The following is a 23,094-nucleotide window of genomic DNA, read 5'->3' as shown; positions in this document are numbered from 1 at the left end:
AGTACTTGCTGGGAATGGTGGGCACTGTTGTCCAGTATATTTGGAGAACACCATCTTGCAAGAAGCTGAACTGGCCCTTTTCTTGACACAATCATCTTGTGAGCCGCATTGGGTTGCTTTCTGGGAGAAAGGTGACATAGAAATTGAATAAATATAAATAAATAAATCATGTCTGTGGTATATATTTGCTAGGTCTGATTAACTGAGGCTCTGAAAGTTGGTTAAATATATTATTCTTATATTGCTGGTATAGCATTTATCAGTTGGATTTGTGGTGTCATATCTGAACAGATTTTTTTCCTGAGCCACCTTGTGTGCTCTATGTATATAAATCTTAAAAGACAGCATGAGAGATAGAAAATTTGCAGAATCAATGTGAGAGTCCATCCGGCACAGTATCTTTCTGTGGCTTCATTTTACATGTACATGTGACAAAGTAAACACAGGTCCATTCTTCATATGTAAAAAAAATCTGTGCACAGGATTGTTCCAGGTTTATTCCTAAACAGAAGTGACTAGTGTTTAGGTGATTCGTCTTGGATACAGTCCTAAAATATATGTGAAATGACATTTAATACTGGCAATGTTGGGTATGCACTAGAAGTAGAGTAATTTTTTAAAAATCATACCATAAATTAATTCCTTTGGCCTTCTCAGTGTGCTAACCATTGAATGGGATTTAGCAAAACAAATCACAGCAAACCCTGGAATTACTATTTATTTCATGTGACATTATTAGGGCACATTATGTAGCTTCTGCATGTTGTCAGATCTTAAGCTGCTGGATGTTACCAATATTTCATTAACATCTTTCCATTTTTATTTTTGGTTGCTTGTTGTGAAGCTGGAAAGACGGCCTTGGCCTCTGTGCACTTATCCATAGACACCGACCTGATCTTATTGACTATTCCAAGCTATCTAAGGTCATCTGTCTGGGTGACACAGCATGTTGATTTGGAGTGATTTTGGCTCCCTTCCAGTGTGCTTAGCATGTTTCCTTAATAGTAAAACCAGGACTGGCCATCCTTCCTTGTGGCTCCTGTCCAGGAGATATATGTGAGACAATAAATGACCCCATCAACTCAATTTGTATGCCTTCAAAGGAGTTGAAGCAGGCTCTGAAAAATAAACTGCTGTTTGGGTATGCTGCTAGTAAAGCCTTTGCAACATGGTTTGCCTCACATGTTTACAACTTCAATTCCTGCTAGTTTGAAACAGCATGGTCAGTTCTCAGGAATGTTGGAAATTGTAGACCAGCTTCAAACACTAGGTTTCCAAACTGTTCAGGAAGCTACTTAATTAAAAAAATTTTTTTTAAAAATTCCACACTTATTAATGTCTTGCACTCAGTCCATGTCACATATATTGTATAATACAATGGTAATCCTGTTAAAACATATTGCAACATAATTCTACTTGATATTAATGGAAGTAAAGGAGATAGTTAAACTTTTACATATGACTGTTTTTGGGATGGCTTAGTTGTGGTTAAAACTTTTTGACAGTTGACAAAACACATGAACACAGTAATTTTGTCAGGAGCTACAACAATCCTGCATGAAGAGGCACACACTGCATGCAATAGATATTTGCTTTTAAAAATCTCTTTGTTTTTACTGATTTATTGTTGTGGCTTTTGTGAGTGTGGTTGGCTTGATTCAGTTTTCTTTTCTGCATGTCTTTCCTTGCTTTCATTCTAGAGCTGGAAGAACAGCCATGTTGGTGAAGCTTTTTAAAATAGGCTTGGTCTAATCTTTATGACATCTTAACTCTTTAACAGATATGGGTTTGCTAGATTTCTGTCAACAATACTGAATATGAGAGATGTAGGAAACACTATGCTTTATTAACTAATAATCCAATCCACAGTTGAACCCAGGATTTACAGTGTGATCCTATAACAGTTATTCAAAAGTAAGTCCCACTCATTTCTATGGAATTTTGAATATATGTATATAATATTCAAAAGCATAAATTACTCTTCTACATGCAAGGGCCCTCAACTAAAAATGAACCAGTAAAAACACGTATAGTAACCTTAGGGCTCAAGCTTACAAGATAAAGTTTAAACAAACTATAGATATTGAATAGCAACTGATTTCCCCATTATTTCATAAGTTGTTACATGCTGTTGAGGTTTCTACTGCTATTCTGTGATGGCTGATTTGAACATGATGAAACTAAGAAGGGAGGCTCAGATTGCAGTGTAGGTGTTAATATTCAGGTTCTGGTTCTCTTGTTGTTTAAGTAGTGTAGTAGATGCTCTCTTATTTCTATTGCAACATTTAAATAGTGAGACTATGTGGGCAGCGAAAGTAATGTAGCTCATTCTTAAGAGTCTGTGCATGAGAAAGGGCTCAGGTCCAATGCTTGTATTTCCAGGTAGGGCTGGGAAAATCTTCTCTCTGAATGACACGAGTCCATTCTCCTGGCCATTCACAGCAAACAGATATTTGAACTGTGTATCACTCCAGATATTTTGGAATATAAATCACACAACCCCTCCTACTGGCCATATTGGTTGAGAGTTCTGGAAATTAAATCCAAAACATTTGGAAGTTGAAAGGTTCCCTGTCCCAGATGCAGAAAGATTTAGCTAGGTGGGAAAACATTCTGATTCTCTGAAAGACAGTTTTCCATGTTGCTAACTCCATGTGCAAGCATCAGGCTCCCAGTAATGGACAGCACTATTCTTCTTGCTGAAATAATGTGGAAAAGGACCAAAGTGTGGGATAGGGTCATGGATGAGAGTCAATCAATCACCTTTATGTAGTTATTCTAATAGCCAGTCTGTAATCTTTCACTCCAGATGAATTTTTCTTCCAGCTGATGCTCCATCATAGGGTTTCTGAAAACATATCAAACAAGCATTTCAGAGACACCTAATTGATAAGACCTGCTCGCTCATGAAAATCTAGTTATGTACTTACACTGCCATGTTCAGTACTTGTTTTCTGGCATGATGCAACAGTCACTTGCTAGTGGCTGCCTCTGTCATCTGCTGAATTGGTCCAAGCATTGGTCCTTAGCTAGGCTGTAACCCATAGTGTTGAAAGGAGTAGCTTCTGTCCTCTGTTATATTGGCCAGGTGATTCATCTGAATAGACTGTCTTAGAACCATTGCATCTTTAGCCATAAGTCTCCATATGAAGCAGTTGCAAAATATGATGGTCCCAGAATACAGAACAGCTGTATACTAACATTTTCAGAAAATTCCCTTTCACAGATCTTTTCACAGATAATCACCAAATTAATTTTTCCAAGCTAGGCCATACACACAGAGGCTAATCTAGAGTTGGTTCTTTAAAAACATTGTTTCTGGTTTTGAGCAGTAATACTCTAGTTTCCATGCTTAGATTTCATAAAGGATTTTTGCTGGTTGATTTTTATTTTATGGCTTCTCAATCGTTTGCCTGATACTTAGTTCACACCTTTTCCATTGTTAATCTGTATGATGTTTCACCTAGCCAATGTCTTGCTGTCAGGACTATGTACTTATTTGACACTAGTCCTGAAAGAAGTAGATTTTTCTTCTGATTAAACAAACAGGAACAAACCTTTAGTCTGTAATCCTGGAAGAAATATCTAGGATTAAGACTAACTGAACTCAGTGGATCTTACTTCTGAATAGATATATCTGAGAGTTTGCTACACATATATTATTTGAGGTTCAATTTAAAATTATAACTGGAAAAGTGTTTTAAGTGGAGGGCATTTGCATCTGTTTTTTACTTTGTAAATTCTCTACCACTCTTCACTAAAACTCTTGAATATTCTGTTTCCTGAATAATATTTTGATATATTTATTTCAGCAATCTAAACATGGTTGCCAAACATGTATGTTAGTGATTAACTTTATTTTATGGTTTTTGTGCAGGATGATCCTCTGGGAAATATAAACCTTGCCATGGACATTGCTGAAAAACATTTGGATATCCCAAAGATGTTGGATGCAGAAGGTGGGAGTTAATGTGCTTTTAATAAGTGTTAGGTTGGATCTAAAGCTACCATTCCACATATTTTCTTTCCAAATGACTTCACAAAGGCATTTCCCCCCACCTAGTTCTATATTGAACATTGTTTCATTGTCAATTCCTCTGTGTATCAAATATGTTTTGATACATATTTTAGGGAGTGAGCAGCTTCTCTGGGCAGTGTGGATCCACTTCTTGATGGCTCTCATACATCATCAAGACTCTAATCTGGCTGGGAGCTTGAGATGGAATTGAGACAATTTAGAAATTATCTGTTAAAGTCAAACTAAATGTGATGGTAGGAATCCTGTCAGGCTTTGGGTAACTGCCATTGAAATGTGAGTACATTTGTGTTGGAATGAACATGCAATAGGCCCACAAGAAGGACTGTGGATAAGAAAATGGCTATGACTATAGGCCCATCTAGAAATGCCACTAAGGTCCAAAACACATTGTAGAAATAATCCAGTTTGAAACCACTTCGACTGCCCTGGCTCAATGCTAGGGAATTCTGGGAACTGTAGTTTTATGAGACATTTAGGCCTGTTACAGACTGCCAAAATAAAGCTGCTTCGGGTCTCTTTGGAGATATGCTGTTTAAATGATGCATGCATCCTAAGAATCCAGAAGCTGCACCAAAGCTGCACTCCAGTGCTTAGGAATGTAACAGGCAGAAAGAGCTCTGGTGCCACAATAAAGTACAATAAAGACTCCCTAGCACTGACCCAAGGCAGTAAAAGTCTCAAAGTGGATTATTTCTGCAATGTGTTTTGGATCCATGTTTATCATTTTTTTACAGCTTGAAAAAGTGACCTTTTCGGATGCTGGCTACCAGAATCCACCAGTCAATGGACAGCTATGAGATTTCAGAAGCTGTAGACCAAAAAAGTATCTTTACTTATAGTTCACTTAGTAAAGTATTTATGTAATTAATAATAGATACAAGGAACTTTTCAGTATGACTATAGTGTGCTAGGAGGGGTTAACCTTTTCATTTACCATAGTAGTGCTGATGAAAATTTAGGGTGCTGTCCTTGTTACAAATGTTTAAAAGGATCCTGAATCCCGTTGCGCTTCTGAGTGAAATGTTTAGTGTTGCATCTACTTTTGACCTTAGTTGCTAGAGTAAAGTAAACAACTCCTCTTGTTGATAATTTGATGAGTGTTCTTGTTATTGCTTTTAAAGTCTTCAGGTCCTTTTACAAAGGCTTGTATCTGTTTATCCTCATGATGCCTGCTTGCAGAACTGCAGAAAGAAATGTCATGAAAAATATTCTTCAGTGTTTTGCTGAGGGCAGGGAAGTGTGAAAAGACTTGCAACTAGGATCGCAAAACAAAGCAAAAGAGGCGACTAAAGGATAGATTAACGGCTAGACTGCATACAGTTGGCCCTCCATATCCATGGATTTTTTTATCCATGGATTCAAGCATTCATGGATTGAAAATATTCCAAAAAATATAAATTCCAAAAAGCAAACCTTGATTTTTCCATTTTATATAAGGAACACTATTGTACTATGCCATTGTATTTAATGGGACTTGAGCATCCAAGGATTTTAGTATGCATGGGATGTGTGTATCCTGGAAACAAACCACAGTCGATACCAAGGGCCCACTATATCAGACAAAAAAGAAAGGTGTTTCCAGATGAAGTTGTAGAGCTCTTGTTGAGTCTAAACAGCGATGGTGACATCACTGCCCCCCTTGCACTGAATGGCAGCTTTTTTTTTGCTACCTCCTGCCCACCCATTGTGCGGTTATATGCTACATCTAGGAAGCACAAAGGATGAAAGAATTCCTAAAAATATATCTGGATAATAAAACTATGTAATATAAATATTGTTTGGATATATTTATACATAGAAGGTTGTGGGTTAGAGTAAACCCACTGAAGTCACAAATGAATCTTTCTGTTCTACGCTGAATCTGTTTCTAAATGAAGAATTAAGTGTTCATTTCCTCCCTTCCTTCTCTCCCTCCCTCTTCCTTGTATATTTTTCATTTTTCTTCTACTTCTTCAAGGTCCTGTTTATACAAACATGTCTGTCATAGTAAATATGTGAATGGTTATTTCATAGTGTTTGTGCATTGCACAACACAATTGAAATCCAGATTGCACCCTAGAAGGTTGAGATTTTAAAGAAAGAAAAACAATGCAAATGTTGCTAATGGCTCAATAATGTGTTCTCTCAGTTTGTAAACGGCCCTACAGAAATTAACAACTGCACTTTTTCAGAGAGGTTTTTCCAGGTAGAAATATTTGAAAATCAGTACACATGTGTAAATAATTTCACAAATATGAGACATTTTACTTTCAAACAGAAAGGTTCTAGCACTCAAGTACAGTACAGGTTTTTTGCACAAGTTTGTCATCTGAGAGGGCTGTGGGAAGAATCCTGCTTTTTGATCCTTTCTCTATCCAGGAAGGGCAAGGTCATATAACTGAGATTTAATGGTGACTGTCATAGAATCATAGAGATGGAAGAGACCACAAGGGCCATCCAGTCCAACCCCCTGCCATGCAGGAAATCTCAATCAAAGCATACTGTACATGGTCTTCCCCACAATTCCCCCATCCAGGAGATAATCTTTTCAGGTCTTTCATTCATCAGTATTCTACTTGTCCTGATTTTAAAAAAACACCAAAACCTCTTTATTTTACAAACTTTTAATCTTTTCTCTCCTCTCCGCTCTAACAGTTTTTTGTCCCCTTCTTTCTTAAAGCCCCCCACCCCACCCCAAAAACTGATTCTCTTCTTGTTTATGTTTCTCCTGTCCATCTCCTATGATGCTGGCAAAGGAGGACAAAAATCCTGCAAAGACAAACAAAGACAATGTGAAGTCAAAGGCTTTCATGGCTGACATCCATAGTTTTTTATGGGTTTTTGGGGCTATGTGGCTGCTTTCAGAACACAGCCACATAGCCTGAAAAACCCACAAAAACTCAAGACAAACTGTCTTTCAGAGTGCTCCTGAAGAGTACTGGAAAAGCAGTACTTAGAGGGAGAAGCTTAGAACACGTCTGATTCAGCAGTTCTGTACACCATTCTTCAGATGGCCTGGGGTTTTACTGAGACAGGCACCTCCTGTGCTTCTTCATTTTTATTTCCATACTCGTAGTTTACAGATTTCATAGAAAGAATCTACAATTGGTCCTTAACATCTGCATCAAGATTCTTTTCAAGTCCCTCGGAAAGACATCTCTTTGCACTCTAGCTCATAAAGTAGAATTCCTGGTCATGATTATCTCAACCAGAAGGGAGCTGGAAATGGAATCTGGGACTACCTCTGTATCTTCAATGCGAGTTTGATCATCCTCCTACCTGATCCATCTTTCCTGTCAAAGACTACCACCCTTTTCCACATTTCCCTGGAATTGCTCCTCCTGTTCTTTTGTGCCCCCCAAGAAGTTATGCTAAGGAGGTTTCCAGATCTATAATAGCATGCTGGTTGAAAGCCTGTGTTAGTTCTAACCTGTGACTCTTCTCATACTCTTAGATGCTAACATTCAGTGAAGTTGACAGTTAATTGAGCAGCCTTCTCCACAAATACACCTGTTTCAGAAATTTGTGTGGGCTCATCTCAGTGAAGTTGTTTTAAATAATTGCCCTTAAGTTGACTTCAGCTTATGGCAATCTTGTGAATGAGAAACCTGCAAGTCATCCTACCATCAACAACCCTGCTCAAGTCTTGCATGCTCAGGGCGGTGGATTCTTTGACTGAATCTTTCCTCTTTTCCTATGGCTTCTATCTTACCAAGCATTATCGCCTTTTCTTGTCAGTCATGTCTTCTCATGATATTTCAGAAGTACGACAGCCTCATCTTGGCTTCTAGGGTGAGTTCAAGTTTTATTTGCTCTATGACCATTTATTTGTCTTTTTAGCAGTCCACAGGTATCCACAGAACTCTTCTCCAAACTGGACATTACAGAGAGGACCTTTATTCCTCTGTAAAGGCAATCAGTAGAAGAAGCAAATCAAATTCAGCAGATATTTACTTGGGAATTGCTTGGGCATTTCCCATTATGCAGAATACTCCCTGTAAGCCCTCCCAGATAAAGTGACATTAGTACTCACTGTGAATGTACTTTCTGAGGTAGTCTGAAAAAAGTGTCGGCCCATACTTACAGTGGCATATACGTCCCAAAGACCTTTTATCTGGGTCATAGAATCATAGATTTGGAAGAGCTACAAGAGCCATCTAGTCCAACCTCCTGCCACCATCAAACTCACAATCAAAGCACCCCTGACAGATGGCCATCCAGCCTCTGTATAAAGACCTCTAAAGAAGGAGACTCCACCACTCTCACGGGGAGTGTGAAAGTCCTTTCCTTTTCTTCACCTGCATATGTGTGTGTGACATCAAAGTGTCACCTGTTGACTTACGATGGCTCCATGAATTCTTTATAGGTATTTCTTAGACAAGGAATACTCAGAGGTAGTTTGTTAGTTCCTTCTTCTGAAATATAGCCTGGAGCACATGGTATTTGTTTGCTATCTCTCATCCAGGTACTAACCAGGGCTGGCTTTGCCTAGCTTTCAAGGTCAGACAGGATCTGGTGCCTTTAGGGTATTTAGGCATGCTGGCTTCTGTTTAGATCAGCCTTCCCCATCCTCATTCATGCCAGGTGCATTGAACTGCAGCTCCCTATATCATTACCCAACAGACCATTCTAGCTAGCTAAGGATAAACGGATGGTAGTCCAACACTTCTAGAAGGCCCTAGGTTAGGAAAGGCTGATGTAGATACAAGTGGATGTCTTGAATCAAGTTATAGTGGGCCCATTGTATCAGGAGGTTACCCACGCATGGTTTGGAGCTCCCACAGATTGCCCTGCCCCATATTAGCCAATGGCAGCATGTGACCTGGGGCACACTGATGTGGGTGTGTATATGTCATCGCCATTGACTAATAAGGGCTTGAACTCTCACTTTTTTCTTTATCCATGGGGGAGGGGGGAGAAGGGAGAATCAAACACCCACAGATGGAAAGGGCCCATGATATATGCATTATATCTTTACAAATATTATTCCCTATCTGCCATTCCCATAATCTTAGTTTCACTTTTAATATTTTCACTTTCCACTAAGCACATGTAAAGGTAGCAGATGATTGATTTCAGTTTTACAAAGCCTGCAGAACAGTAGTGCAGGCTAGCACCTGCCTTTTACATTGAAAACAAAGCATGATGGTAGTTATGCTTCCCTTCCTTTCCTCTGTGCTTCTTTTCTTTGTATTTGTTTTATTTCTCTTTCCTTTGCAGATATTGTAAATACCCCCAAGCCTGATGAGAGAGCTATCATGACTTATGTTTCCTGCTTCTACCATGCTTTTGCTGGAGCAGAGCAGGTATTCATTATTTGTTTCTTTTTTACTCTTATGTGTGCTTGCTTCTATGTGCTATGGATTTCCATTGGGTTTTTCATTTGCCCTGAAGTCTCTTTGCTTTTTAATTAACAGTCACAAATAGTTGTTGAACAAGTGTGTTTATTGATTTATTTAAATAAAAATCTGCTTTTGACTCTGATACCAAAACAAGCTCTCATGCCCTGTAGTCATCTTTAAATGAAATTGCATTGACCATTTTAACACCTTTATGAATTCTGTCACCATTTTCTTACCTTAAGAAACAATATGATTTGGTGTAAAAAGGTTAATTTGCAGAAAAGGGAACAAATTTTCCCCAACACCAACATTGTTCTAATGCAAATTAGATTTAATCTGTTTCAGTATTGATTTTTTTTAAAAATGCAGTCATTTTCAAACTGTGTGACAGGGAAATTTGGGCTTTCATTGAAGTTTATCAAGGCTTCTTTCGTGAGATATATGGTAGTGGCAAATAAGCTTCCCTAGAAAACAACTTTCTCATGGCCATCAAATGTTTTTAAAATATATGGGCCCATGAGGGAGTACTTGGCATATCGTCAAGTATATTGTTGTTTGTGTGGTGTTGAATTCCAACAGATGTGTGGCCAACGCAACATGTGTATTGACTGTGTACCCTAGTACATGTTCCAGAATTCTCTAGAATGTGCAACAGCTATGTGGCAAATAAGTTCATGAGGAAGAGTGTCTTGAACCAAGCAGCGTCCACTTAAATTGAAAAGTACTAGTGAAATTAGTCCTTGGACTTGCCAGATTAACAGTATGCCAATGCTGTGCTATCCATTCATTTATTCATTTATTATCCTGCCCTTCCTCCCAGCATGAGAAGTAAGGCAGCTTACAGTAAGGCTAAAAAAGCCTCCATATGTGATAATGAAAAAATTAAAAGTACAGTTAAGCAAGTTAACACATTAGGGTGCCATTTAAAATAAATACTGCATGCATGCACACAATAAAAAGGCTCCCTGTAACCAATAAATCATTATATGACTGTTTGTATCTACTGTCATCATCAGACTTGGGAGGGAGAGAAAAAAACAGGCCGAAACCCATCAGGTCTAACTGTGAATTCTGTAACTCACGTTGCTCTCTTTTATTTTATTTTATTGTCTTTTATTTATTTTTTGTCTTTTATTTTATTGTATTCTCTGTATTTTTATTGCTGTAACCCATCCGGATTGCTTGTGATTGGGTGGGCTATAAATAAATAAATTATTATTATTATTATTATTATTATTATTATTATTATTATATAATGAACAGAGGACAGAGAGGGAGCCAGCCTAGTTTCCCATGTAAGGGAATTCCACAGCCTATGAACAGCCATCCAGAAGGGTCTCTCTTATGTCCTTAACTAGGCTTGCGATGGTGGTAGAACTGACAGAAACCTGTCCCCAGCTTTCTTAATATCATCAAGAAGTCAAATCTGATTGAATCGCGATGACATAATGTTATTGTGTTGTGTTGGTACTGGAAAAAACAGCTGCAGAAAGTAATAGACTACCATACATTAAAAAGCTTCATTCAAGTTCTTGCTGTATAAAAAACATTTGCATGTTGATATATTTCAATTGTTATATTAATCTTTTGGTTCCCTTTTTGTCTTAAACATTATTTTCTGGGGTTTTCCATGTGATAATTATTCAGACAGTGTCCAGATGGTAGCATGATTAAAGTTACTTTGAGTTAGCATCATATTTCTTTGAGTATACACACCATTGACATCTCCATTGGCAGAGATTAAACCCAAAATAGTTCTTACGGACAATGAGTAATTCATCAAATATATGGCAGTGCAATTGCTGATGATGATCTGTACTTCCTACATGCCCACTTATCTTTCACTAACATTTTAAGCACTATTACAACTCCAATAAATACAGAATAGAAAACCTACAGCACCTTAAAGTTGAACAGATTTATAATGGAGACTTATCACTATATTTATATTTAAGGGATTTTTCTTCTGTGAGTATGTGTGTATTTGCTGAAACAGAATAATCCAGTTACTCTCTTGAAATTAATATTTTGTTGGTAGACTTAGGAAAAAGAGCCAAGATGTATCAGGATGGAATTGGAATTTCCATGCTGTGAATGAGTCAGTTCATAACTTCACTGTGCAGTATATTGAAGCCTTTGTAGCTAACTACTTGTTGGTGTACCATATGTCCTATGACACTATTTCATTGGCCTATTACAGACAGCCAAAATAAAGCTGCTTCGAGTCACAGTGGAGGTATGGTGTTTCAATGATGCATGCGTCCTAAGAGTCTAGAAGCCGCACCAAAGCCACGCTCCAGTGGTGCGTGGCTTTGGTGTGACTTCTGGACTCTTAGGACGCATGCATCATTGAAACACCATACCTCCACTGTGACTCGAAGCAGCTTTATTTTGGCTGTCTGTAACAGGCCATTGCTTATTTGATTTCATTACATTAGCTTCTATGCCTTTCCTTCCTTCTTGTGCAAACAAGAAAAATGTTTCCACAACTGACTCAATAATTAGAATTGTTGCTTTCTGTATCTTATATAGAAAGTAAGAAATAATAGCAGGATATTGATTGGTTGCTGTTTTGTGAGTGAGCTCTTGGCCTTATGATCAGCTTGAGGTTGCAAACTGATGAATCAGAAATTATGTTTTTCAAATTAGTTCAAAAGCAGTTTTTTGTCCTTTTAAGATCTGTTGATTGAGTAGGCACTACTCTAACTCTTATGGTCTTTAAAGAGAAGCTAATGAATATGTGACTATTCAGTTCTGTTTATTACTTGTGGAAACAGGCCTAAGACTAATACTAGAATAATTCTGTCTAATAGTCATTCAGGGGTTTCATAATGGTGTGGTTACTTGAAGATAATGCTTTAGGTAACATGGTAGGTCACTGGGTAACCTTGAGCAAGTCACCCTCAGAGGAAGGCAAAGGCAAAACACCTCTGAACAAATCTTGTCAAGAAACACCTGAGGTAGAGTTGCCTTAGTTGCCATAAACTGGCAACAAAGCCTCATAACAACAAAGATGGGAGGTAACTAGGTAGAAGGTCTTTCAGGACCACGGACAGAGACTATGGCACAGACCAGTTGCAACAAGAATTTCTTTTCAAGTGAATCCTAAGTACTGTACTAAACTGCCCTTCTCAGGCTTCAGCTTCTCACTGAGAAGTATGGAGACTTGTGTGGGAGGGGGCATAACCCTCTAGCCTGGAGCCTGGCATTCCATCTTGCCAGGGATGCTGCTTGTGTTGGCGCACCAGTTCTGCAGAGTGAGACTATTGGGGCTGTATATTCTGGCCACTTGCTAGACTTAAGGTCTAGTTTCTCCTCTGGATTGGGTGGCTCTATGATTCAGGTCTCAGAATCTATATATATATTTTTTTGTCTGATCTTGAGGGTCTATGACAGCTTGATTACAACTGGTTCAGTCATGGGCTTAATCTCTATCCCCACGCCCCTTTAACTTCTTTAACCTCTGGGGTTGTGCCACCACTGGACTCCAGGATCAGGACATCTTCCTTAAGATACTCTTCTTATATCATTTTTGCTACTGTAACTGGAGGAAGCAGCTTCAAATGACTATGGTTTGCCCTTTTGGAGCCATTTCATGTCAACAAGTTGCAGTTATGTTGTGTATAATTTTATGCTTTCAAGTGAAGTTCTGCTTACACTGACAAAGCCACAGCCATTTCTGTTACTGTACATGTCCTCTTTGAGGTTGCCATTATCTAAGAAATGTTTTTGATGAAATAGCTTTTCACAGCAAAGGTTCTCATGCATGAGTGTAGAGGGGAAGTTCAGCTTGTTTGCATAAACTAGACTAAAGCATAGCATTTTTTCCTTTTCACAACACCAGCTTATACTTTAGAATAGTTCTATAACTAGCATGACTTGTAACTATAATAGAATTTTAATATTTAACAGGCTGAGCATTAGAATGATTAATAGCCCATGCAACACTTTCAATTAAATGAATTTAAAATGGGTTTATCACTGCAAACATTTATCTAGATGTCTGAGTAGGAAAAATTCATCTGTGTGTCATCCTTGGAACTCACACAAGAAAGATGGTATAAATGTTCATGAAAAATGTTGTGCTTTTCTGGATTGGTGCGACAGAGCATAATCCACTGGGAAATTTTGTACAAGCTCTATTGAAAGAGCTTTTTTCATGTTGTCATTTTATATGGCACTCACACAAAGATTGTGCCTTGACTGGAAATGCAGGAAGCAATCCTTGGCATAAAAATGTGTGATGTTGCAGTGTCTGCATCCTTGCTTCATGTGGAACATTCCTCATAGGTGTTCACTCAGCCTAACAATAAGGCCCCTAGGGGAATCCCTGTGACTCTTTGCACAGGTACTGTGTGGGTTAGGAAAAATAGATAGGCTGAAGCAGTGCACCTGAACCTCATGAATAAAAACCACTTCAGTGAGCATGCCTATTATTTTTCACTGTAGTAAATATTACATGGTCATTCTTCTTCTTCTTTTGGTCTAAGTATTGGATAAAATTGTATATCCACATTTTTTTAATCATCTGTATTTTCCAGGCGGAAACAGCAGCTAATCGGATTTGTAAGGTACTTGCTGTGAACCAAGAAAATGAAAAGCTGATGGAAGAGTACGAAAGGCTAGCAAGTGAGGTAAAGAAAGCTTGACACAATTATGAAGCAGATGTTTTGAGGAGAAGGATGGTGATGACAAAAATAATAATTCCAACATGTAACAAAATAAGAACAAAAAAAAGCTTCATTTTTGCACAGCAATTATCTCCTGTTGATTCAGTTTTTTACTTACTTATTTACTTCATTTACTTACTTTTTCCCAAAGTGGGACTCATGATACAGTGGCAGAGAGTATATCTGCATTGCATTTAACATGATTTCAGTTTTAATTGAAAGTAAATTTAGCAAAACAGAACTTGTATATGTTCTTGTTGCCAAGCTGGACATCATTGTTGGACTGAAGGATGACACCACCAGGAGATAATATAGCATCCTGTCTAATGGTGATCTCTTTCTGTGCTGTAAAGAAAAAGAAAGCATTGTTTATCCCAGAGTACAAATACATTTATGCATACCTACATGTTTAGCACTTTTTTCTTTCTTTTTTTGCATTTCATTCCCTGCACAATCACCCTCATGAATAGGTCATTGTTGGGTCCAAACAGTGCTCATTTCAGAAACTGTGGAAGTACAGTATGTTGCTCACTTTGCTATAAATTGAAGGGTTCTTTCTGTTTACAGAATGGGGCCAAAATCCAGTGGAGGCTCTATGTAAGAGGAGGGGATGGGCTGGGTGATGGTGAGCTTCACCAGTTCCCCCTTCCACCTGCATCTTCCATTACCACTTTCTATGCCATTCTAGATGACCCTCCAAATCAAGTTTTCATCGGGCCCAGAAGTGTTGGGAGAAGTAAGACTAAACAAAAATCGCTCTTCCCTTTCCTCTGGCATTCCACTCATGACAATTCTGGATCCAACTCTTTCTCCCTAAAATGCCAAAACAAGAAAGTCTAAGCATTCTGTATAAATTAGGAAGCCTTCTTTATTTGCTCTGTTTTCTTAGCTGACTTAGTTCTGTGATTTCACATGTGTACAATACAGCTTTTAGAATGGATTCGCCGTACAACTCCTTGGCTGGAAAACAGAACCCCAGAGAGCACTATGGCAGCTATGCAGAAGAAGTTAGAAGACTTCAGAGATTATCGCCGTAAACACAAGCCTCCAAAGGTCCAAGAAAAATGCCAGTTGGAGATTAATTTTAATACATTACAGACAAAATTGAGGATCAGTAATAGACCAGCTTTTATGCCATCAGAAGGAAAAATGGTTTCGGTAAGTAGAGGTTATGTATCAGCCTAGGAAGGGTAAAAGGAAAAAATACTACTGTCATCCTGGTTGTACAGTCATAATTGCAACTTTGGTTACTTTCCCCCCAAAACAACTTTTTACCAGAATTTCCTTGTTAAATAGATGTTGTAAAAAAGTGATCTGGTCAGGAAAGGGTGCTTGGTGAAACTATCTAAACGCGCTGGTGATAATGAGCTACAAAAGTTCTCTTTTCATATTTGCAAGTTGAAATATATTCTCTATTTTGCCATAGTAGTTTGCTGCTGAATAAATGGGTATTATATTCATTCTGCTGGCTTAATTTTCTAAATGTTCTGCACAAAGTTGATGCCATTCTCAAATATTGTCCACCTCCCTTTTAGATACTTTTAGGCCTGGTACACACCGGCCAAAAGTGGTGTGGCGCCACCGATACTAGGGTTTGGGAATGTGCAGCAACCCCACGCTCCCTAACCCTAGTACATATGAACACTGGCATCATAGTGGCCTCCCATCCATATGGGAGCCACCACGGTGCTGCTGCCGCCGTACAACAACTAGACGTCGCTAAACAGGAAGTGACATCATGGTGGCACCCTTTCCTGCTTGCGACGCCACAAAAAAGAAGCCGCTCTAGGCGGCTTCTTCTTTGCTGTGCAGTGTTGCCCTGTGGTTTGGTTGCTGCGGCAATGCTGCGCAGCAAAAAGGGGCGGCCTTTCACCGCTGGTGTGTACCGGCCCTAAGTTAAATAATTCTGGGTTGCCTCTTTTTACATAAGTCTTATTCTTACACTCATATCAGTTTGCATGGTGCTTTGCACAGTAAGACAGCAAAACAGGCAGGCACTTTCTTGGCTCAGCAAGCTTATTATCCAATTTTTGACACTGGGAGAGAGACAGTAAAGTGAAGGGAGAGGCAGACAGTATGCATAGAAAATCTGAAAATCTTTGTGAGACACATCTTAAAGGAATTAAAGGATCTCCACATGTTTCATAGGATATTGCCAGTGCCTGGCAAAGACTTGAACAAGCAGAGAAGGGTTATGAGGAATGGCTCCTGAATGAAATAAGAAGGCTTGAACGACTTGAACATCTGGCTGCCAAATTTCGGCAAAAGGCTTCGTCACACGAAACATGGGCATATGGTAAGGGACTGTTGTCAGCTGCAATATGCATCCAGTACCCCCTCATCCTATTGTGATGACTTTATGGAATTTTCCAGTTTAAATCAATATACACTTTTAAATGAAAAGAATTGGTGGTGGGGTGGAAATGGGGAATTGAAAGCTGTGCAATAATTTTGGAGCAGAGAGAAGTCAGAGGGAGAGAAACTCCTGGGACATTCTGTTCTGTGAATTCTCTTGAATTATTGTGTGTTAGAATCAATGCCACAGCATGGCTTAAAATTCAGAACTCTATGCGTACTGCTATCTTTCCACAGAGAATGGTATTATCTTTTATTCAGTGTCCCCAGTTTCTGCTTACAGTGCACATTCAAAGCAGGCCTAAAGAATAAAAGTAGTTCTAGGAGGCAGCAGAAAATGCCATTTTTTGCAAGTTGATGACAGCAAGCTAGGAGCAGAAGATATCATCATATCTCTACCTTTTAATGTTCACATTATGTGTCTGTCTAGCTTGCTTGACTTGTGACACATTTAGGTAAACACAGCCCACTAGCTACGAAAGCATGTCAGATGTTTGATGATCCTCATTCATCTTGTATTCCCAATTAGGCATAGGTTTATCTAGCCTCTACTGGGCTATCAGATGTGGCTCGTCTGAGCTATGTTAAGCTTGATAGTTCACCCACAGTGATATAGTGGAGCCAGGGCTTCTAGGGTCCATGTTCTGATACTTTTTGTTTAGCAAGGATGATGGCATCATCTCCAGCCCCATTCTCCACTTTCACAAGCTTGCTTGGATCCACAAGCTTAGATTAAATCCCAGCAGTGGGTGGGGTTGCAAGATGGTTATTGTGACATCTCTTGTGTTGGTTTTATAAAAACCTAAGAAAGGAACAGTTTAGGACCTAAGATAATAGCAGGCCATTAAATTAAAAATAGCACCAGTGTAGCCAAGGGTCCGTAGGGGAATTTTATTATTATTGTTATTAGCTCAAATATTGCAAGAGGGGCTGGCCACAAGAGCCCACCGAAATCGCCCTCCCGATATGTATACGGAGTAGACCAGGGGATCCCAATAAATAAAGCTGAGACAGATATTAATAACTAGATGTCTAATTTATTGAAATAGGGAAAAACACATGCGTTGCACATACACTCACACACACACTCAGGACTCAGGAAAATTAGGGTTGGAAAATAGGAACAGATTTCAGGTGTTACTAATGGAGATGCTTACCAGAATGTAGATTCCCTCCGGGAAGCGAATGGAGTGATGGACAGTGAGACAAGTCTGCTCCGCAACCTGGGTTTGAGCAGAAATGCCGGCTACCAAAACAGAGATCTGACTGACGTGGAGCAAGTAGACCTTGAAAAATGGTGCGCTGAGCAGCCAAAGTGGGGACTTTTTATAGGCCAAATCTGGCCTGAGGTAAAGAGGCTGGCTTGGCCGAAACAAAGGTGTTCTAAAGATTTTCTTTTCACCTGGATATCTGCTTTAGATAGTATAAAGGGCTTATGCCTCTCAGACAATAGGTTTGAGGAGGAGGTTGATAGCTTCAGGGAAGGCAATCCTTTTACTCTTCCCAGCCTTGAGATAATCCCTTCATGCGACTTCCCTGGACCCTCTGAGATGTTAATATGGGAACTCCCTTAGGGGAGGTGTACATGTCCTCTCGCTTTGCCAGTAATGGCGGACAGGCTTGGAGTCTGGCCAGGGGTCATCCAAGGGTTATCATTGATTCCAAAATTTATATAAAACAGCCTGGGTAACACCAGCAACCCAACAAGTCCGAGTACATATTCTACAACAGGGCCTTTTAAACTTGGCATAGATTAGAATATGTCAAAATACAGCCTATCCAATTGCAGGTATTTGGGAGGTAGCTTGATCCTGATAAGGCAATTAAGACCTATTAACTTTAGAAGAAGACTTGCTCCTGCTGGAGGTGAAAACTGCTGGAATAAATATGTTGGTATCAATCAACATAGCTGCCTTTTTTGCATTGGGGACTGATTGTGAGGGCTGTCAGTAAGATCACTTGCAGTTCAAAATGTATCCTTATCTCACTGCACTGAGACATGCAGGCATAGAGAATGTGATACCACAACTGTTCATTCATAGTCAGTTCATTTATCACATTGCTTAATCCCAAGCTGTCTGTGTAAAACCCAAGGCTTTATCTTTAAGAATTTTTGACGTCTGCTATAAGTAATTAAGTTTCTTTAGTATTATTTTTATATGAAGAATAAATAAACAAATCAGTAACCAGAAAGGTTTACCATATAAATTGTCTAGCACATGAGTAGGCAACTGTTTTTGGCTGACAGTTCCCATTAGCCGTGAAACATATCATCATTAGTGAGGGATTATGGGTGTTGCCATCCAAAAATATCAGGACTGCCTGTGTCCAATCTAGTGAATCATTTCCCAAAGCCTATATAGTAACACTATCTTGATACGTCATATAAGGGCTGTATGCACAGAACAAAAGGCTCCTTTCCCCTGGTGCCATCTTATTTAGGTGATATAGGCTAACAGTCCCAGGCCAGGAACAGGTAGACCAGATGCCATTTCGGCCCTACTGGCTCATAATTGAGTTTTGAAAAATTGGATGTTGGAAGTGCAGTTTCCCAGAAACTCTCCTGTGACAGCCAGTAGTGCAGATAGTCATGCACCCCATTACCTGCCACTGCCATCACCTCCATTTTCTACACAGGCTCCAATCATAGCCTTTGGTGTCGGAAGGGGGTGACTGGCCATGTGGGTGAGGCCAGACACCCTGCTTTTACTCTCATGGGAAGTGGCAGGGGCCTTCAGAGGGAACAGTGGTGGTGTGATGTGTGAGGTGGCAGCAGTGGCTCCACACTATGGCAGCAGGTGGGCATATAAATATCTGCCCATTATTATGCCAGACCAGGTAAGCGTGGGGGTTGGGAATTGGCCAGATCCATTGGCAGATGCTGTCCCATCGTATCCTGGCTGTGTTCAGCTCCATAATATGTGTGTATATATGTTCTTGTATTGTTGGGGTTCAATGTAGTGGCATTCTCTACCTGAGCCATTAGTCAGTAGCTATCCTAACCGCAAGTTTAAATGGTTTTGAATTTTCTTTCTGCCAGGGAAAGAGCAGATTCTGCAGCAGAAGGATTATGAAGCGGCTTCTCTGACAGAGATCCGTGCTTTGTTGAGGAAACATGAGGCCTTTGAGAGCGACTTGGCTGCTCACCAGGACAGGGTGGAACAGATCGCTGCCATTGCCCAGGAGCTGAAGTATGTTCCATTTAGAGGCACACAGCTGCTGACATTTACCCGATAAACTCTTTCCAATAAATTCGATAGTGTCATAGGTACAATGTAGAAATTCCACAGATAGCTTTGTAAGTGTTATTATCTTGGCCTACTTGTTGAAAACCTTTCTTATTTCCTCCTAAACTAAAAATAGAAGTGCCTCAGCAGGGCAAAGATTGCTGTGCTAAATTAATAATAAACCTTTGCGTTTGCTGTCTTCCTGGTCAGTGGCTTTGTCTGTGAGATGCAAATTCTAACTTCCCATGTTTAGTTTAAAGGATGATTGAAAGGAAAGTTATAGAAGTTATTTCTTTCCCTTTTAGTCTGTAGGCATGTGGCACTGATGAGAATAATATATATTTAAAATAATAGCCTGTTTGTAAAGAGAACATTTCTTTCACAGAAGCATTCAACCACCAGGGGTTGTTTGAAAAAAGCAAGCAAAAAACCCCATGGCTTTGGTACAGAAATACTCTCCCAAATGGCTCCCTCTTGTGACACATTTCAAAAGGGATTTAAAGCTTACACAATTTTTAAAAGGCACTTGCTATTCAGAATAGAGGGCTCATGCTTTAGCAAGTTCTTTAATAAACCACAATAGCTACTTATGAATCTGTCTACATTAAGCTCTTTGAACCAGAACTTCCATCTTTTCCTGTACCAACAATATAAATAGTATATACTTATTTTCCATTTCCATTTATTTTACTCATGTCCATTCCTTGGTACATACCCTTCTCTTTTTGCTTCCCTAAACTCTCCACATTTCTGTCATTTTTATACACTTTTAAGAGCCATGGGAAGGGCTCAGTTTTGGCTGAAATGTATGATATTAAGCAGTTAAATATTGTATTTATTTGTTTGTTGGTGTTTGTTATATCCTGCCTTTCTTTCTTCATGGACCTCAAGGTAGCTTATATCAGATTCCCAGGGTCCCAAGCTAATATGGACCTTGGTCAGCTAGAAAAAACAACAGCTTGGAAAGCTTAGTTTTACAAATTAGCAATGACCATGCTGTATGGGGGATCCTTGAAGTTATAGACCAAAAGAGAGAAAATATTTCCAAGCTCCACAGAGAAAACAAGAACCTCATTGAGATAGAGCTCATGCATTTCATGCATTCTATCTGGGTTGCTTCCTTCAGAAGGTTAGTCTAGATGATGGCATATTTTGAATGCTCTGTTTATACTTGTTAATGACAAAAACATAGTTCCACTTAAAGAATCTTATTAAATAATTTTAATGGAAAAACAGGGATTTGAAATAGAAATTGTGAGTCTTCATCTTTTGGCATGGTTCTTAGGCTGAGAAATGTTGGACATGAAATACATGATAGTCTTTCAGTTAACTCTGCTTGTTATTAGATCAGGCCCTTTGAGAGATATTGTTCCTCTCTACTTTCTGGATCTCCATGACTCCATATTTTCCAGTCCTCCAATCTTGGCAGTGAAAGTTTGCTATTTTTAGAGAACAATTGGTGTGTGACCTTGGGCTATGCTGGTTGCAGTTTGCTGTCATGCTCTGCCATTTTCTCTTATAGCAGCTGAATCTAAGAGCATAAAGGTTAAAGTTGTTAAAGTCTTGTTGATCGATGGTGTCTGGATAATGACTTCATTTATGTGTATGTAGCAAGAATGCTTTGTTTCATTTACCATCACTGTAGTTTGCCAGGCAGTATTTGTCTAGGAAATAGCACCTATTGAATGACTGTACACTTCAAAATAGTAAAGGGGGAAATTATAACGGATATCCCATTAATCATATAAAAATTAACTGCATTGACTGCTGCTGTGCATATGGCTTATATTGTTAAGTATGATCCCAAGATTATTTGTTTTGAGACTGGAAGCAGTTTTAGCTATATTTTCTTTTAACCTATACTGCAAGTCACCTTGGATTTCATATTGGGAGAAAGGCAGTATATAAATTGAACAAAGAAACAAACAGTTATTAACTACTTATCTATGATTAATTTCATTTGTGAATAACAAATCTATAACTAAGCTAACTTACAATTGTAACTCACCTATTGTAACTCCTTTTGCAGTGTAACTATAATATTTAAATGACTTTAGAACTACAGGGGTGGGGCATTAGCAAGTGATGAATGTGGAGTATTACATAGTTCAACATTTGGCTTCTGCTCCATCCCTTTCTGGTGGCTCGTGCTTTGTTGTGGTGCTAAGATTATGACAAGGTGAATGGGATGATAGTATTTTGTACCAAACCCCAGTGGGTGGTATCATTCAGATTTTTAAAGGGTTATGTAGAAGTAATGGTGCTAATTACTTTTAAGAAGTTGGAAAATAAAGCCTTTAAAAATTGTAAATATAACAGTAAGTAGCTATTTTGGGGTCCTTTGGATTACAACTGTAGCTAATTACTTTCAAAAACAAAATTTCTAAGTTCTGTTTGCTATATGGTTTTGTATTTACAGCTCATACAACATACCTTACTTTGAATATTGTCTCTAGGGTCTGTCTTTCAGCATCACAGAGAAATCATTATGCTGGTATAAAATTATATCATTGGTCATTCTGTCTGGAGATGATGGATGTTGTAATCCAACACATCTGGAAGAGAAATATTGAGGAAGGCTGCCCTAACTGTTCTCTTTGCTTGAGACTTTTTATGATAAAGGCTTCTGAGACTGTATTTGGATATTTTTACAAACATCCGTTCCTTGTCTGGAATTTAAAATGTTCTTTTCATGTTAGATTAAATCCTTGACTCAAATTGGTATGTACTTGCATCATTATAACATCAGTGATAGGTTTTGGCATTCAAAGAGTATTCCGATAGCAGCCAAGAGCTAAATGTAGCATATGAGGAGACATTCATAAATCAGTTAAGGACAGAGGACATATATTAGACTTCTAAGTTAGAAAACCAACTTTTGACTCCTTGGAATGTTCCAAGGAGCTGTTAAATTAGGACCAGTTGTTATCAGGGCTTGAGACTTTTAATTTTATTTTCCCTAATGGGCCCCTGATACCACAAGTCAAAATTGGAGGAATTTCAAAACCCATATAGGAAATTGCTCAATGTTAGGTCCCAAACACACTGCAGAGATAATGCAGTTTGAGATTGCTTTAACTGCCCTGGTTTAATGCTGGGGAATTTTGGAAACTCTAGTTTTGTGAGGCATTTATCCTTCTCTGTCAGAGACCTCTGGTTCCACAATAAACTACAATTTCCAGGATTCCCAGCACTGAGCCATGGCAGTTAAAGTGGTCTCAAACTGGATTATTATTGCTGTGTGTTTTGGACCTTAGTAGACTATTTGTTGTTACATATTTATTGACAGCTTCTGGTTTTTTTAAAAAAGATAAGAATGTGCCAAGACATGCTTGTGTTGAATGATGAATGGATATACAGTACTGAAATGGTCTGTTAAGCAGAAAAGGTATATATAATACTAATATATCTAGCTGTCTGCTGGCAAAGATCCTTAACAGGCCCTATGTAGAAACAAAAAAATAGCAGCTGAAGCTTTTCTT

At 38.8% G+C, this 23,094-nt stretch overlaps 1 protein-coding gene across 1 annotated transcript in view; it reads left to right on the top strand.

Annotated features, from left to right (window-relative positions):
• Positions 1–23,094, top strand: part of ACTN2 (actinin alpha 2) — a 90,000-nt gene that overhangs the window by 29,511 nt on the left and 37,395 nt on the right. Inside the window, exons 6-12 of the mRNA XM_089529858.1 lie at positions 845–923; positions 3,878–3,959; positions 9,239–9,324; positions 13,902–13,994; positions 14,958–15,188; positions 16,179–16,326; positions 19,426–19,576. Coding sequence (XP_089385984.1) covers positions 845–923; positions 3,878–3,959; positions 9,239–9,324; positions 13,902–13,994; positions 14,958–15,188; positions 16,179–16,326; positions 19,426–19,576 — 870 coding nt within the window. The remainder of the gene's footprint in view (positions 1–844; positions 924–3,877; positions 3,960–9,238; positions 9,325–13,901; positions 13,995–14,957; positions 15,189–16,178; positions 16,327–19,425; positions 19,577–23,094) is intronic.

Source organism: Sceloporus occidentalis, unplaced genomic scaffold (genome assembly GCF_023333645.1).
Source record: "Sceloporus occidentalis isolate IW3139 unplaced genomic scaffold, rSceOcc1.0.p SCAF_6, whole genome shotgun sequence".
NCBI lineage: Eukaryota > Metazoa > Chordata > Lepidosauria > Squamata > Phrynosomatidae > Sceloporus > Sceloporus occidentalis.
Note: the sequence above shows the minus strand (reverse complement) of the source record. Positions and strands in the feature narration are given on the sequence as shown.